Genomic DNA, 15,739 nt, shown 5'->3' on the forward strand with positions numbered 1-15,739 from the left:
ATTTCAAATGAATCTCAATTTAATTACAGAGCATACAACTTAGGGCTTTTGAGAAAGAAGACGCATGCAAACCCAGCACTGACGACATATTGCAACATTAATGCATGGTGCTAAGACTGCCACAAAAAACCTCATTTAAGCGACAATGGTGCAATTTCCGACTAACCTCAGTGGGAGCCTGCATATCAAGTTGTTGAATTAATTACAGTCCAGACTCAGTTGGGTGATAATTGTGATGCAAATGAATTCAATTCTTTGATAAACCTGGTTTGTTCTAATTACGTTCCTATGAACAATTGTGATCTGACTCTTTCTATCAGTAGTACCAATTTTTATTCCATTGCGACAAATATGTCTGATTCTTCAATTTCTCGAATTCCCTCAACAGACACACAGCTTCAGCGAGCAAACCGAAAGTCGATTCTGTACAAGAGTGTTAGTTGACAAGTACTGTCAGTTGTTATACTCTACAGCACCAACATACCTTTTGTTAGTCAATACTGGGTTTTCACGCAAGTAAAGCTCTCTTTGCTCGCTTGTCATAGCATCCCATTTTGCCGAGTTTTTCCTGTATACAAGTTAGCAAGAATCCTGTAAATTCAAGTCCGCGAGTTCTGGATTCGTACTTATTCCAATAATCGTAGTAAAACTTGCTGAAGACAAAAAGGAACCCACTGACAACCGCCAGTGCTATGAGAACTTTGTTTCCATTTCTGTAATATGGCGCATCCTTTGCTTGGTACACCTGTTCAGTATTGTTAGTATACCAATTAATCAATTTATCTCCAGGTTATCGGTAGTTAAAAGCAAGGACTGGAACTCACATTAGCACCAGCAATGCTGCTCACTTGTATAGACATATTATACAATGCAGAAGCGACAGTGCGAGTCCGCACAGATCCAGCATTCCGTGAAGTCAAGGCCACTATAACAGGATGAATGTTCGGCCCACCAACAAGGAGGGTAAGAATCGCCCAACGAGGCCAAGGCATGCTTTTCTGAGGAAGTAACTCCAGTGCAATCAACAGGGCTAGGTTCCAGATCTCCACCGCCACGCCCCACAGAAGGCGTTGGTTCGTGCGCTCTGCAACCCAGGTAATAGATGTCATGGATATAATCGCAATGACAGCCGCTGGAATGGTCAACAAGTTTGTTTGGAATGTTGTGAACCCCTGGGATCGCAGTTGTAGTGTGAGGTAATTTTGCGAGGGGTTGGAAGGTATCATCCAGATCAGACCGAGAGCATAGATTGGCCACATATGATAATCCTTGAGCGACTCCCAAAGACGACGTGGGGTCACTGCTTGTCGATTGTGCATGCTGCCCTTGCTGGGATCATCCCGAATAACCCGGTTCACGATGATCTTCTCTTCATGTTCTGTAAACCATCCGTTCTTTCCGCGTAATCCTCCCTTAGTCTGCACAGGTGAGGCTGGCATCCAAAATGCAGCGATGATACCAATCACGCCAGTTATCAGACCCTCGTATGCGAAGAGATATCTCCATGCACCACCGCCGTTGGCATCGGTGATGTGCAGGAAACCAAAGGCTAGGAATGAACCAATTATCCCGGCAGTGGTGTAGGAAATCCAGAACCATGTCAGTCTGTTTGGCAGCTCACTAGATTTGTAGAAAAAAGACAAGAACAGAATTGTATCGGGTATACTGAAAAGCGAGATTAGCCCCATGTTCAGATTGTGTGAGATATGGATACTCACAAGCCACCTTCTAAAAATCCCAGTAGGGCACGACATGCCATATACGATCCACGCCCTTTCAAAAAGGCCTGGCAAGCCGCGACCAGACTCCAAGACACCATTTGAATAGGAATCCATCGATCTGGGCCGATTCGCTTGGAAATTAACTGAGAGGGCATCTCAGCCAACAAGAAGCAGACCAAGAAGACCGTCTGACCCAAGTTGTAATCGTTACTTGTCATCCGCAGATCTTTCAGAAGCGTACTTGCAAGTGCCTGGCCGATGTTTCCTCGATCTAGCTGCAATGCAAAGAAAGTCACGCAGGCAAATGTGCAGACACGAGCATCAATCTATTCAAATTCTGTTAGTGGCAAATTGAGTGGTAAAAGGGAATGATTGACCAACCTTCCTGACAATCTTCTTCTCTTCCTGTTCTGTCCATTCAAAATTCGGATCCCAGCGATGTAAGCCCTCATAGCTGTCGATGGGCCGGTAGAAGTGATGGCCCTCCCTGGCCTCAAAAGTACCTTCTACTTTGTGATTTTCACTCTTCTGCCACTCTTCGTCCGAGCCATCTGTGCCACTGGTAGAGACCTGTGCTGCCTTTAGTTCCTCTATGGACATATTTCGGATTGCAGGAACACACAAAGGCGAGAATTCCTTGAAAATGATGGTGAGGGGTATTATTAAATGGATAACTTCCGGTTTTATATTGCTGGAAGAATTAGGCGTGGTCTCAATGGCCGTCACGCAATTCTAACCTGGGAAGAGTTGTTATGTTGTGCCCGTAGGCGTGAATGAGACAATCGCAAAAGATACTAACTAGTGCTAGAATGACGGGTGAATTGGAGAGCTAGCATTAGCAATACTTACAAGTCTTACCTGTAATCACCGGGCATCATTCGCGGGACATCAGATATGCTGGGGTAGCTGTAAAGGCGGGGGTCCAAGCGACTTGCATCATTCGGAAATTTGGACACGCCATTTGGACTAAGAACTTGTCATTGGGTCTGCCACCTCGGTTGGTCGTGGTGGCTTTATGCTTATCTCGTTTTGAAATTCACCTTCCGATGCAAGCATTGCGTATATGCGGGATCGACCGCCCAACCTCGTGGCATCTTCCCTCGCCGTCGGAAATTTATACCCTTTGAGTGCGCCTATTTTATATGACGACTTTCACTTGATTTGTCGGCAGTTGCTTCAAATACATTTCCAAGCTGTTGCCCTGCCCTCCTAATATTTAGCTTTCGAGTCCACAGAACTTAATCAGAGCAGCCATCACCATGGCGGATAAATCATGTTAAGGCTAATGATACATCACGGATGCATACAATAGAAGTCTCGCGTCACATGGTTCAATATATTAAATACCTGCACTGAACTCCATCTATGACTTTGATCACACGCCAGATCCCGTTACTCGAAATCCATTTTCAAGCCGTTGCCTCTACATCGAAACAGGGCACCTCGGCTCTACGCCTGCCATAAACTACCAAAAAAGGATGGTTTTAGTATATCGCGAGCTGAAGAAGAGTTGTATTGTTTACATCTCTCGAGCCTTCGTATGGAGTAGGAAAACGGCAAGCCTAAACAATAGATATATCTCCTGCGAAACTATAGTTGCCAGTTAGTAATTCGAGTCAATTTACCCCACGATGAATCTTGTTAATGTTCTAAGATTTGAATTTTATATAAATAGTAGCAGCTGAAGGATTTAAATACCAAGTTTTTGCCCACTTCCAGTACTTTCTGCTGCGACGCAATGGAGGTTAACGCGGCCCCCAACCATGAGAATATAACACAACCTTCCCACCTACCCCAAGATACAGTACTTCCTACACTTGCGATTTATTTCCAGAACTGACTCGAAAAACGCTAATCTGACTTTGGCCTACTGATAATTACCGCAGGCTTGTAATGTATTTGCTAGTAAAAATGAGCCATTGGTACATGTATAGTATCGTAATTGCTTAGAATATATCCATATTGCCCGTGCAAATACTGTCACAATCCTTCATTGTCTCCTGTAACAGCGCCGTGATCGATGGCCCTATCAGAGGAAATACCGGGCACTGAATTTGGTAAGACGTCCCAAATCTTTTCGTTATGTGTCTTTACGCTTCTTATCGTTCTTTTTCCGAGTGTTTCTTGACATTGGTGGAAGAGTGTCCAAAAACAGTGGCCAGCTATCTTCCTGCATTATTCCAGCTGAAAGCCTTTGATCAAATGTAAAGCAAACTTAATTTATGGAAAAAAAACAAGTTTGAAGAAAAAAAGAATTCAAATTAAATCAATACAGGCAATTTGTAACTTTGGCGGTCTGTTGACAGAAAAAATCAAATACTTTTGGTAGCCTTTAACCAGTTCAATCCATCTCTTCAACTCGGACAGAAGAATTCATATGACCAGATATTCACCGTGCCATTCATACTGAAATGATTAAATCAAAATTGACACTGCATTGTGCCTCGTTTCCAGCACATTGTAAGGGATGTCCTTAATGTCATCTTTCTCTTTTGCGTATCTCTCGAATTCGTCATCGCTAGCTTGGAGCGCCTGGTAGAATCTGAGCAAAGCATCTGTGGTTTTCCTTTCCTCGTCTGAAGGAGAGGGCTTGTTGTGGTAAACGGACCACGTCGTATGAATGCATCCCATCAGCGTTTCGGTTTTCTCGTTTGGTTTGAAGCTGAGCAGGTAGGGGACATGTGAAGAAAGAAGCCACTCGTGCGCATGATTCATAGGCAAGGCTTTGACAAGATCCTGCTCGGTGTAGCTGAGCAGGCTCTCTAGAGAGGTTGGAGGCGCAGTGAAAAGACAAGAAGGCTTGTTGATCACAAAACCCTGATAGTAGTCTTGTAGATAGTTGACAGCCGTATGCTGGGGCGATGCAAGGTGAATACACATGGTCACACAGTCGACCAGCTCCTCGAACGTGGTGATTGCCGGAAAGAATCGCAAATCTGCACCATCAGGAGAGCGCATCTCTCTAGACCATTTCTGAATGGATTTGTCGCTCCTAACTTGTTGGTCGGCATTGGCCCCTTTGTAGTGCAGAGAAAGTATATCTTCCACGTAGCTCCTGAGTTTTGTCCACATGCTCTTGATGCATCTAGCATAGGCGTAGTTATGAAACTTAGGCTCGTTGAGTTCCTCTGGGGGGAACCCCCGTTTGAGGAGATCTTTTGGTACGTAACTTCCCTCAAAGTCAAACGACCTGTATTCTTCTTGGATGAATTTGAGGGCTTGAGGTGCAGAAAAGCCAACGATCTTGAGAATGACAGAAGGAACGAGAGTGTCTCGGGCGGACCCATTGAGTGCCAATGTCTTCTGCCAGTGTGGACGAAGTATCCGAAACACAGGGTGATCTGGTTCGAACTGTCGATTGGCGGAAACGATGATGGACTCTTCAACCAGATGGGTACGTGTAAGATGCACGGTAACTTCATGCCGGAACCAGTCACTACATTGCACACATGTTTTGGCTATGATCAAAAGTCAGCACAAGACGTGGGAGATGTAATTTATGGGAGAATTGACCATATCTCCAAGGCCAGTCATTAGCCTCATCAACTCTCGCCTCGTTTTTGTCATTTGGCTTTTCCTCTCCTGTCTGGATATCCGTTCGCTTGAACAATTCCCGGTTGTAGATTGTCACAGATCTCAGAGTACCCCGCCAATCGGGGACAATCGCCAGCGGATAAAGCTTTCCTTTCTCGTTCAGATAGAAAAGACACACCGACGCGCAACCATAACGAGGAGGACTGGTTTCGGTCCCATTTTTGTCCTTGGTCTCCTGTTTGATTTCATCCGCCGAGTCTATATCGGTAATCGTGCGAAAGTAGCTGTAATCCTGTACGTAAAAGGACTCTGGGCAGCTATTACTCAGCTTGCTTATGACACCTTTAGCCTCTGCATCATCTGATGTCTTTGCAGCTTGGGTAAAGTGGTATATCCAATCCTTTGAAGCCCGTGTGATTGTTGTAGGATTCGTCCCTGTAAATTGCTGCTGGGAAAAGCGGGCATCGCTGTACCAATCTTTCAAGTCGCCCACGTTAGGACGATCGAAGATGTCTTTGCGGACCCAACCCGCACGTCGCTTCCGATTATAATCTTCCACCTCTGCAATCGTCTTCCCTTGATCGGGTGTACCCTCAGCAAATAGGTTTGGCAGAGTACCCCGCATGATATTAGCCAACTGGAGCAAGCGATACCAATTGAAAATAGCCCATTTCGACATGTCTGATCGCTGATTACCGTCATTCTCGTTATTTGCCCATTCTTTGTTCAGGCCAAGGTCAAGATGGGGTGGGTACCCGTCTTCACCCTTAGTAAACACAAAAAAGTCACATTTGTCTTGTCTGGTCAGGGCGGTTGGAACCAGAGGTTCAACTTGGGCTACATCCATGAAGGACATGTACCTATCGAGCAAGTTAGCGAACTTGCAGGAGCCAATCAAATGCTTCGATGCCATTACTGTTGCTCTATAAGATCATAAATCTTAGTCAGCGCCAACTGAGTGCCCCGATATGTTCCTTTCTCAATTCTGACTGGTTCCTTTTGCTCAAAGGCTCCATAAGCTAAAACCCCTGGGTTTCTCGCCCAGGCCGCTTGCTGATGGGGGGTCAAGTCAACCTTTTTTGGCAAGAGCTGTAAGCTTGCCAATTCATTGATAAGTGCACCAGTGTCCATGTCGTTGAGAACGACCTCTTCTGGGTTCTTGGGCCATTTGCTCGAAGTTGAGGTATCACCAGGCCCGTCAACTGCGGTGAGGTTTCGAACCATGGCTGTTCGGATGAAGGCGTAGTGGCTCGCTTGTTCAGGTCAAGTTGAAAGCTAGTAATTCGAATAAGGAGACACTAGGCTGAGGTTTAAATACACTCAAATCAATATAGTGTGGATCTTATCAGTCTGACTACTCATGATATAATGATCAGGACCGAAAGCATCAACATACACACAATATACTACGCTAACGTCGTATCTTCAGCTCGTAAATCAAAGAGATGTGGACAATTGCCTACTACAGCTTACTACAGCTTCGAGACCATTGGGTGGTTGGAGCACATACTGGTGGATTTAGTGTGGATTCTCTCCGAACATAGCCCAGGTGTGGAGAGAATATAGATGTACTTTGAAGTCCCAAATTCGGCAGTGTATGATCCGTGCTATTGCCTGAGCAATGAAAGTGCTGTGCCTGGCATACCGCTCAGCGAGACTGGGGTATCGTTCAAGCTCCTCATTATCTCAGGGCTGAACAGATAATTAACACCCACGGTGGACTTTTAGATTCAGGCTTTTCTAGCTGACTGGGAGCAATCATGCATACTCAGCCAAATCTTCTACACACAGTATCCAACGCCTTTACCGATACTAATAGCGGAGGCGGGAGCTATATTGAGATTCATTGAAATTAAGGCAAAGAGAAAAAGAAGAACCACTGTTAAAACCTAACTTTCGAATACCCATACATTCCGCATCCAGCTCTTCGTCGCGATTGAAGTGTTTACATGCCTCGGCCCCACTAATCCCGAAGCGTCGCCCGCGCGGATCGTACCGTACTAAACCGAAACTTTACTGAGTTCTGAAACGTAGAAATTAACCAGAATTCTCATTAGTACAGAGAAATGTAGAGCTTTTTTGTAGAAATGACATCAAGAAAAATTTTCGAACAGGTGACCATACTCAAGTTGTCAGAAATCAAAGAGAGCTTTCGCGTCGATCTCAGTATTAATTACTTGAACGAAATGATGATGTAAATGATGCTAATGCCGAACTGGTTCGGTATTAGTGGGATTCTCAGTGTATAATTTAAGATAGACTGTTACACACTAGGGAGTGAATGATCTACGTTACATTCTGGAAGATGAATCGAAACTTTGCACTCGGTAGCAGCGTGCAGCGTGCAACTGTACCCTGAAAAAATCAAACAGGAATTCAAAGTTCCGTTAGGTGTAAGCGCTAAAAGCTAGTCGAAGATACTCATGTATTATGCTAGCTACCCTGCCGTAAGCTAGGGGCGACAGCGTCATCTGACCTTACGTGACGGTGACATTAGGTGGTCTATTGAGGCTTTTCAGATCTTAAAAGCGGAGTCCTTAGACTCATGTTGACATATAAACGAGATGGTTTAGATTAGACTTATGGTTTTGGGTTTCGGGTAGACTTTTATAACCCGGGAGAGCGATGCTAAATAAGGCATTCAGGCATCAAGGATCCCCCAAAAAAGGGGGTTTGAACCCTGAGCGCTATAAGACTGGGTATCCATAGGTCCCACCTTCCCGATCCGTAACTCCATGTGTATCCTTCGCGAAGCCTCCAACTTTTATCCCTACAGACCTTTGGCAATGTCCCATCGGATGCGAGTACTTACAGTACTACAGTCTTGAGATCACCTCAGATTTACCGACTCACTTGAATCATCTCGCGCGCCCGAGAGAGAGAGAGAGAGAGAGAGCGCAGCGACCACTTTAGTTGACAACTCTGCACTTCGTGCGATACAAACCTCTATAACCCCCAGTTGAACTACCAATCAATTCTACGGGTGCCTTTCAAAATGGTATGTCAACTAATAGTAGGGAACATCGCGATGGCATTGACGTCCCCGAAAGCTTGAGAGAAAAGGGTGCTTGGTGGGCGAGAAACTTCTCGGCGAGGTTCTTGAATCTCTGCATCATACACAACTTTCGTTGTCATATTGGCCATTTCTTCAACGACGTTGTGGCGTATACAAAGGGGATACATCTCGCTTAAGACTGCGTGTTTGGTTCAAAGCTGTGCATGCCTCATGCTGCTCGGCGAATTAATTCTACCATCGGAAATCCAGAACCCCTGTCTTATTACTGATTGGGGTAAATACTGGTGGAGACTGGGGATTGATGGTATCCCGTGGGACCTTGATGAAAGCAACCCCAGCTGTGATGGCTGGGCCACATCGAATGTCAAATATTAGTGTGGTTTCTAAAAAGGGCTTTGGGGCTTAGCTCTGTCTGTGTACTGACTTCGCGATCGTTCCTTTCTTGGCCATAATTATTACGCATGATCCACCAAGTTGCGGTTGCGATCAATCAATATCTTTACTTGCTACCGAGAATGGAATAAATCTTGGTATTCTTGATCGTGCTCCATCTAGACAAAAAGCTTGAACAGTTCGTTAGACGACACTGCACTGGATGATTATCTAAAAAGAACAAGAATTGAGAGCCTGTCCTAAAGCCAGTGTACGCTGCTCAACAACGGCGATGGGCATAGCATTCTTGAGGCGCCATCACTTGAAAGACTGCGTAATCACTATGCTTATACACACATGACGAACTCAGTCAATCAATACTAAGAGCTATTTTTATTTGATAATGGATCCACACTCTATCGAGGCCTAAATTCATTTTGTTGGGGTCCGAGCTCCATAGAAGTTTTCGTTCTTTGTCTCTCGGGTATGTCGAGGGAATGGGGGAAGTGGTTTCTTTGACACACTTGACCTTTCGGTTATATGTGCAATGATCGTCAGTATTTTTCTCATCCTATAGCCTTTTTATTGGCCCACTGCATGGACAGAAATTGGGCTTCTCGCTGCATGACTGCACCCCGCTAGACAGAGACCAATGCGTTGTTGTATCGTGAGATATACCAAGTTGCGAACACATATGGCCTCCATCTTATTTAGAGCGTTTCAATAACTGTCCCTATTTCTAATTGCATGAACTATTTCTTAATTATGTGATCATAAAACTTTAGGTGTTGAGGTTTATGATGAACGAGTTCTTATCATTCTGTTCGGGGACGACCGCACGTCAATACTTGTTCGTCAACCACAATTTCTCTCGGAAAACTCAACAACCCCATTGACTTGACCGGAGTCGTGACTGGGTCATGGTGTGAATTGGGGTGGCGTTAATATTAATGCCCAAGATCCTTCCTTTTGAATAGACTGCATATGGCGCATGATATCTGACTTGATGTCCTCAAAGAACTCGGCTAATGATTTTCTTTAGCCGCGCCAATAGAGCTAACCTGGGCAAACTTTATGTGGAGGGTGGCTAGACCAGCACTGGCAAGAAATCAACAAAGAATGTACTCATCTAATCTCTTGGCAATATAATTTTACAGTCCATATATTCCTTACGTCTCGTCTTTTAACCTCTATTCTGACTTCCACACTGAGCATATAGCAACAATGGCAGATTTTGATGAACAGGACAGCAGAGTTCCTGAGACAGTATTTTTGGTGGGGATTTAGTATAATGACTGGATTGTTTCAGTATATAACTAACGCTCTAATAATAGGCCGTGCTCTGGACTCTCACAGGCATATCGCTTGTATTCGTTGTATTCCGGATCTATGCCCAAGTTGCCTCATTCCGTCGACTGTTCCTAGATGACTTTCTCGTCATCTTCGCATGGGTCATTATGCTCACAGCGGCAGTCATTTGGCAAGTCGAGGGGAAGGTCCTTTACGAGTTATACGCCATCAGCGCCGGCGAAAAGCCATTGACTCTCCAATTCCTCCCAAGGTACAATACATTCATGCGCTTTAACGCTCCGTTTGAGATACTGTTCTATTCCGCGCTGTGGTGTGTCAAATTCTCCTTCATGGCACTCTTCTACCGAATCAGTGCCAAAGTGAAGCCTCTCCGTATTTGGTGGTTTGTGGTTCTTTTCTGCACAACCAGTGTCTATATTGCATCAGTGGCCGATATCGAATACAAATGCAGCTTGGGAGGGATAGAATATATTATCAGTGAGAACAAGCGAGCTCCAATGCGGTTGATTTATCCTAACACCGAACTTTGTAGCTCAATGTCCCCAATCTCACCACGTTCATTATGAGAATCGCATGTTCTGGGCGAACTGTGCTGGGGATGTTATCACGGACTGGATGAGTGAGTTGATTGCAAATACGCCGGACCCTTAAGCCAATTTTTTCAGCCTAACAATTGTCTTCGGTACAGTCTTGTCTATTCCCTTCCTTGTGCTATGGAAAACGAAAATCTCCCTCCGCAAAAAGCTCATTCTGCTCAGCATTTTCTCTGCAACTATCTTCATTATGATCGTCGCCATCATCCGGGTGGTCGTCGGAATGACCTATGATCGTCAGATAAATATCGACTGGCTGTTTTTCTGGAGCTTTGTCGAGGTGGATGTTGGTATGTGATCCCAAGCTTTCATCATGTGTTGGTCTTAATACTGATCTTCACCTTGTAGCCATTATTGTCTCCTGTGTTGCCTCTCTCCGGCAGCTCTTCGTTACCTCACAGAACCAGAGCTCATCTGCAAGGGCCGCTTATCATATTATGACCGATCCCATTATGAAAAAGTCAAAAGAAGAGTCTAGCCAAGCTTTGGCTCCGTCTGTCGGGGATGTCGAGTCACTCACAAATGATGATGTCCCCATGTCGTCCCTGAGCGTTGTGCATGTTCGTCAAGATTTTGAAGTGACGCGCTCAGATGCCGGCGAGTCTGCTAATGGTAATAAGGTATGCAGACACCAGACCAGTTTTGACTAGTATATATATTTGCACAGTGTTACCTGCTTTTGGGCGTACATATATCTCATTGATTTTCAATTTTGTACATCAAATCTGCATATCTCGAGATAAATTTGGGGGAGTTTTACCAAGAGCATAATTCCGATTTTTTTGGAGTACGAGCTGGATGACTAGAATTAGCAAGAGTTTCGGGGCCTTTCTTAGATAGCTGCCGGGCGTGTCCCTTGCTGGGGATCAGAAAGCAGAAAATCAGTATTCACAGGAAGGTAAGAAACTCTCCCGGGGGCCCTCATATACCACTGGAGAGCTATCGCCCTATTTGGGAGGCCAGCAAAATGTACGTTCCCATGGAATTGCTGTCTCATATCCTCCAAGACACTCTCGAGATCTGTTCACTCAAGGATTTGTGGAACTTGAAGGCGGTAAATTGTATGCAGCATTTCCTCTGTGTGTAATCAATTCTAACTGGTTATTCCAGTCCTTTTGCCGAGACAGGCAAAGGCCTTCTTGATGAAGCGTGTTAGTTTTCATGACGATGAGTCTGAACTTACCTATGTGTTGGCCATCAACGCCGAGCCCAGAATCCGGTGGAAAGACCTTCCCCATCGCATAAAATGTTTTTACCTCTATCGGCAAATTCAGATCCATGGTCAGAGCCAGTCTGCGTGGTCAAATCTGATTCAGGGGATACTTGACCTCCCGAATCAGAGAAAAACTAAGGAAACTGAGACCCTTATCAACCAGCTCATCGATGTATGCCTCAGTGTCAAGTTCAATCGCTGTGGCAAACTGCTCGACTGTGATTTGTATATGGCAGATAGCAAGGTCATGATTACTCGTCGCGTCGGGGTGTTTTACCCATCACATGAGCCATTCGAAACAGCACTGAAATATGCACTAGCGACAAGTGAAATTCAGAGAGGGGACTGCGTCCAGTTACAAAGGGTGCTTGATCAAGGGGTTCGACTCACACGCTTTAGTGACCAACTTCCCGTGATTCCCCTAAAACTCGCTGCCGAAACAGGATCCGGAGCGATCATAGAGCTACTTATAGCACATGGTTGTCCAAAGCGCTATCGCAGTTATCAATGCATGTATTGGGATGATGATATCAATGTCATAAACACGATGGCAGAAAGTGGAGCGTGGTGGGATCAGCATATTGTGCCGCGATCTGGAGAAGGTTGGGGCCCTTCATACGGGGGCAGATTGAGTACTCATGCCATCGATCAAGGAACAATCGTAGGACATTATGGCTGTTGTAGATATTTGCAGCGGTCAAAAGAGCTGATCCCTCAGTCGCTACTGAATTGATGTTCGCGCCGTATTCCAACAATAGGACAGCAAACCCAGCATTATCCATTCTTGCCGCATGAATAAGCCCGGTTTTTCCGTTATTTCCACTTAAAATTCACATCCGCTCCAAAGTCCAGCAGAGATTTTAGAAGCAAGATATCGGTGGCGTTTCGGGTAGCGCAATTGAGGGGACTGCCCTTCATTTCACCACTAGGATGATGTACATCTGGTTGTGCTCCCGCCTCCAGAAGGAGTCGCACGGTAACATTGTAGCCCTGGGAAGCTGTATTTGATAGAGGACCGGATAATTGAACATCGACGATGTTCGGATCAGCGCCGTGACTAAGGAGTGTGACAATGGCTCGCGTATCCCCTCGGGCGGCTGCCCAGATAGTAGAGAGAGCATAGATTTTCTTCGATATTCTTTTTACCGAAGAGGATTCTTATAGCTCTATATAGTGATCGGCTAGGCTGCTTTTAATCAGGGTGTAACGTCCGTAGCGCTATCATATTATCGCCCAATAAAAGCCACTATAGAGGCCCCGCTCCCATAGCAAGCCAATTAACCAATGAAATCAATCCTCACTAGGATAGCGTGGCTGTCTGGCTGAGAACCGCTGTCACTATATAAAGTGGTCTTAAATATATATAAAAATTAGATATATAGTAAATTATACTATATATATTTATATATATCTCATTAAAAATCCGGAATTATGATTATAGATATATGAAAAATACAAATTTAGTTGAAATATTTTGAAATCTATCGATAGAAATCACGTGTTACGCTAATTTTGCTTACTAAAAAGGCCCACGGGCGTCCATGGGCGATGTCGCAGTCTAATCGTAGAGCAGCAGACTGTCAGACGAGAATCTGACCCACTCCCCAGCGGGCTGACTCTCTCCACAGCCTCTCTTGGCCTTCCGAGGGACTCGTGTACGCTACTTGGATTGTTCTCTCCGATTGATTAGATCGAACTTGACGTTTACGAGGGTGTAGAGAAATCAAAGTGATAGGGGTGAATTCCTTGTAAATCTACAAATACATGAGGGATCAGGTAGTCCTGACCTCGGAAAAGGCGGTGAACCCGTCTCCGCCTCTTACTGCCCTTCTCATTGGAGATTTCAAATGATTCGCCCGTCACAGACCAGACCAGGGGCGGATCAGGCAATCGCTACCTAAACCTTCTAATGGGAACTGGACTTATCACTTATCGTTGATTGGGCAGGGCTAGAAACTCTTGGCACCTATATATAGCCACCCTAAGTGGGTAGTTAGGAGCTGAACTGCTAAAATGCTATTTCGGGCTCCTGCATATCAGTGCATCTTAGGGGCGCGTAATTAAACCGTAGTGCCAAAATGCTATTTCGGGCTCCTTCCATCAGCCACTAGCTTGAAAGTGCGTTACCGCTAGGTAGACTCAATCAGCTATATTAATCTAAAACTTGATCCTACATCTTATTCAGTGTATATCAATCATGAACGACACTATCATAACCACCCGTGGCTGGGTCCCTGAGCCCGACGGGAGAGGGACGTGGGGCATTTTATCCACTTGCGTTCTCACAATCATTCTCTGTTGCTGGACATCCGTGTTTCCAAACCTGCCTGCCCAATCTGATGGCGCATTCAAAAAATGGAGATACAAATTCGATCTTGCTTGTATTGCAATACTCGGATCCGAATTCCTCTTGATCCTAGCTCTGGGCCAATGGTCATCTGCGCGCTGCTCTGTTAAGGTGGGTTATGAGTGTCATACGTCGATGTGATGCCGAAGCTAACGGAGCAGAATTTCTACGAGGCTGAACATAAAGACTGGACTATGAAGCATGCGTTCTTTGCCGATATGGGGGCTTTTGGATAGAGCCCCCGGAAACAGACCTTTTACCTTCATTTCCTTTGGACGCCAAGCAGCTCTATATCCTAGTCAAGGAGGGATACGTTGAATATCCCATATTGGAAGAAGAGGAAATTAAAGATAAGAGTAAAGCAGATGGACTATCTAGGTAAGTCACGGTCTACTTTAATTGAAATTTCCTTTCTATGTATCAATTATGCTTATCTATATAGGTTAATGGCAATCGTACAAGTCCTATGGTTCTCATTAAACTGCATCTTTCGTTTTGCCCAGGGACTCTTTCTTACCACCCTCGAACTCACTACCCTCTCCTTTATTCTGGTCTTTCTCGTGACATCCTACTGCTGGTCTCACAAACCTATGGATATTGACAAACCAATCATATTGAAACTTAAGAAATCCGTGGTTATTATTCGGGAAAATCTTGGTCGAAATTCCGGATCGAAGTGGTATGAAACACCACTCGACTTCCTGTCACGGGATGAGTGGTTTTGTGCTCGATTTTGGAAATACTACGTTCAAATCTTACACTATATACATATACCGCTATTTACTCGGCCGGAGCGACGACCATATGATCGCATCCCAAGTCATTTCATTCCAAACATGGATACCCAGGCGGAGATAATCTGTGCCCCAACAATCCTTCTCTTCAGTTCTGTGTTTCTTATTGCCTGGAATTCCGCCTTTCCGTCCGCGACAGAGAAGTTACTTTGGCGTATCGCTAGTGTGAATAGCTTGGCCTTTGCGTTGATTGCAGGCCCTCTTTCGCTATACTTTCACAGAAAAATGTTTCAACCGGAGTTAGCAAAAGCAAGGGCACAAGCTGCACTGAAGCGGAAAAGAGGGTCTAAAAACAGATGGATCAGCCGTCTTGCCGCGAGGCTTAGGAATATTGATCCTGAGCAGGATCCCAACTTGGAAATCCCCCTTCGTGCTTTGATTCCAATTTCTTTTGTCTGTGCCTTTTATTGTGTGGGTCGAGGATTTATCTTAACAGAAGACTTGATTGGACTGAGGAGCTTGCCGGAGAGTGCGTATCAAACTGTCTCATGGTCAAAATACGTACCGCATTGGTAATTTGTTTGGGTTCGAATTTTTGTTGATAAGTGTAGCTTATAAATTATACAATTATAAGTACGTGCGGTTGTAAGGCCTAATATTGATAGAACTTCTTACCCACCCCATTCGGCCACAGATGAGGAAAACCGTGGGCAGTACCCCATTCTTGTTGGTCGTTTGCTGCCTCATAACCTTTACGCGCGACGCCCGGCCCCTGGGCAGGCTTCCGTACAATTTCCTGATGTACGCTGACGGCAGAGTGTTGTCGATCTGCTGCAGGTGACCGTCTTTATTCGATAATCTCTATTCTGCTCCCACTGCGCGAAGATGATACTGTGGA

The 15,739-nt window shown here is 45.1% G+C and overlaps 4 protein-coding genes across 4 annotated transcripts; 2 read left to right on the forward strand and 2 right to left on the reverse strand.

Annotated features, from left to right (window-relative positions):
- Positions 1-398: 398 nt before the first annotated feature.
- Positions 399-2,321, reverse strand: N7517_000911 (uncharacterized protein; the record flags this gene model as incomplete). Its single annotated transcript, XM_056718641.1, has 6 exons — positions 399-423; positions 485-568; positions 627-745; positions 825-1,665; positions 1,719-2,047; positions 2,103-2,321. The coding sequence occupies 6 exons, from the start codon at positions 2,319-2,321 to the stop codon at positions 399-401; spliced, it is 1,617 nt and encodes a 538-aa protein (XP_056582776.1).
- Positions 2,322-4,136: 1,815 nt separating this feature from the next.
- N7517_000912 (putative lipoxygenase) lies at positions 4,137-6,479 on the reverse strand (the record flags this gene model as incomplete). Its single annotated transcript, XM_056718642.1, has 3 exons — positions 4,137-5,179; positions 5,235-6,115; positions 6,172-6,479. The coding sequence occupies 3 exons, from the start codon at positions 6,477-6,479 to the stop codon at positions 4,137-4,139; spliced, it is 2,232 nt and encodes a 743-aa protein (XP_056582777.1).
- Positions 6,480-9,867: 3,388 nt separating this feature from the next.
- On the forward strand, positions 9,868-12,493 carry N7517_000913 (uncharacterized protein; the record flags this gene model as incomplete). The annotated part of the gene is made up of 6 exons (XM_056718643.1): positions 9,868-9,909; positions 9,978-10,431; positions 10,487-10,573; positions 10,643-10,837; positions 10,896-11,167; positions 11,675-12,493. 6 exons carry the CDS (start codon positions 9,868-9,870, stop codon positions 12,491-12,493), a joined length of 1,869 nt encoding a protein of 622 aa, XP_056582778.1.
- Positions 12,494-13,957: 1,464 nt separating this feature from the next.
- N7517_000914 (uncharacterized protein) lies at positions 13,958-15,417 on the forward strand (the record flags this gene model as incomplete). The annotated part of the gene is made up of 3 exons (XM_056718644.1): positions 13,958-14,218; positions 14,346-14,485; positions 14,550-15,417. 3 exons carry the CDS (start codon positions 13,958-13,960, stop codon positions 15,415-15,417), a joined length of 1,269 nt encoding a protein of 422 aa, XP_056582779.1.
- Positions 15,418-15,739: the final 322 nt, after the last annotated feature.

The sequence above is a fragment of the Penicillium concentricum genome (assembly GCF_028827145.1).
Source record: "Penicillium concentricum strain IBT 3081 chromosome Unknown utg000001l_segment0_segment0, whole genome shotgun sequence".
Taxonomy (NCBI): domain Eukaryota; kingdom Fungi; phylum Ascomycota; class Eurotiomycetes; order Eurotiales; family Aspergillaceae; genus Penicillium; species Penicillium concentricum.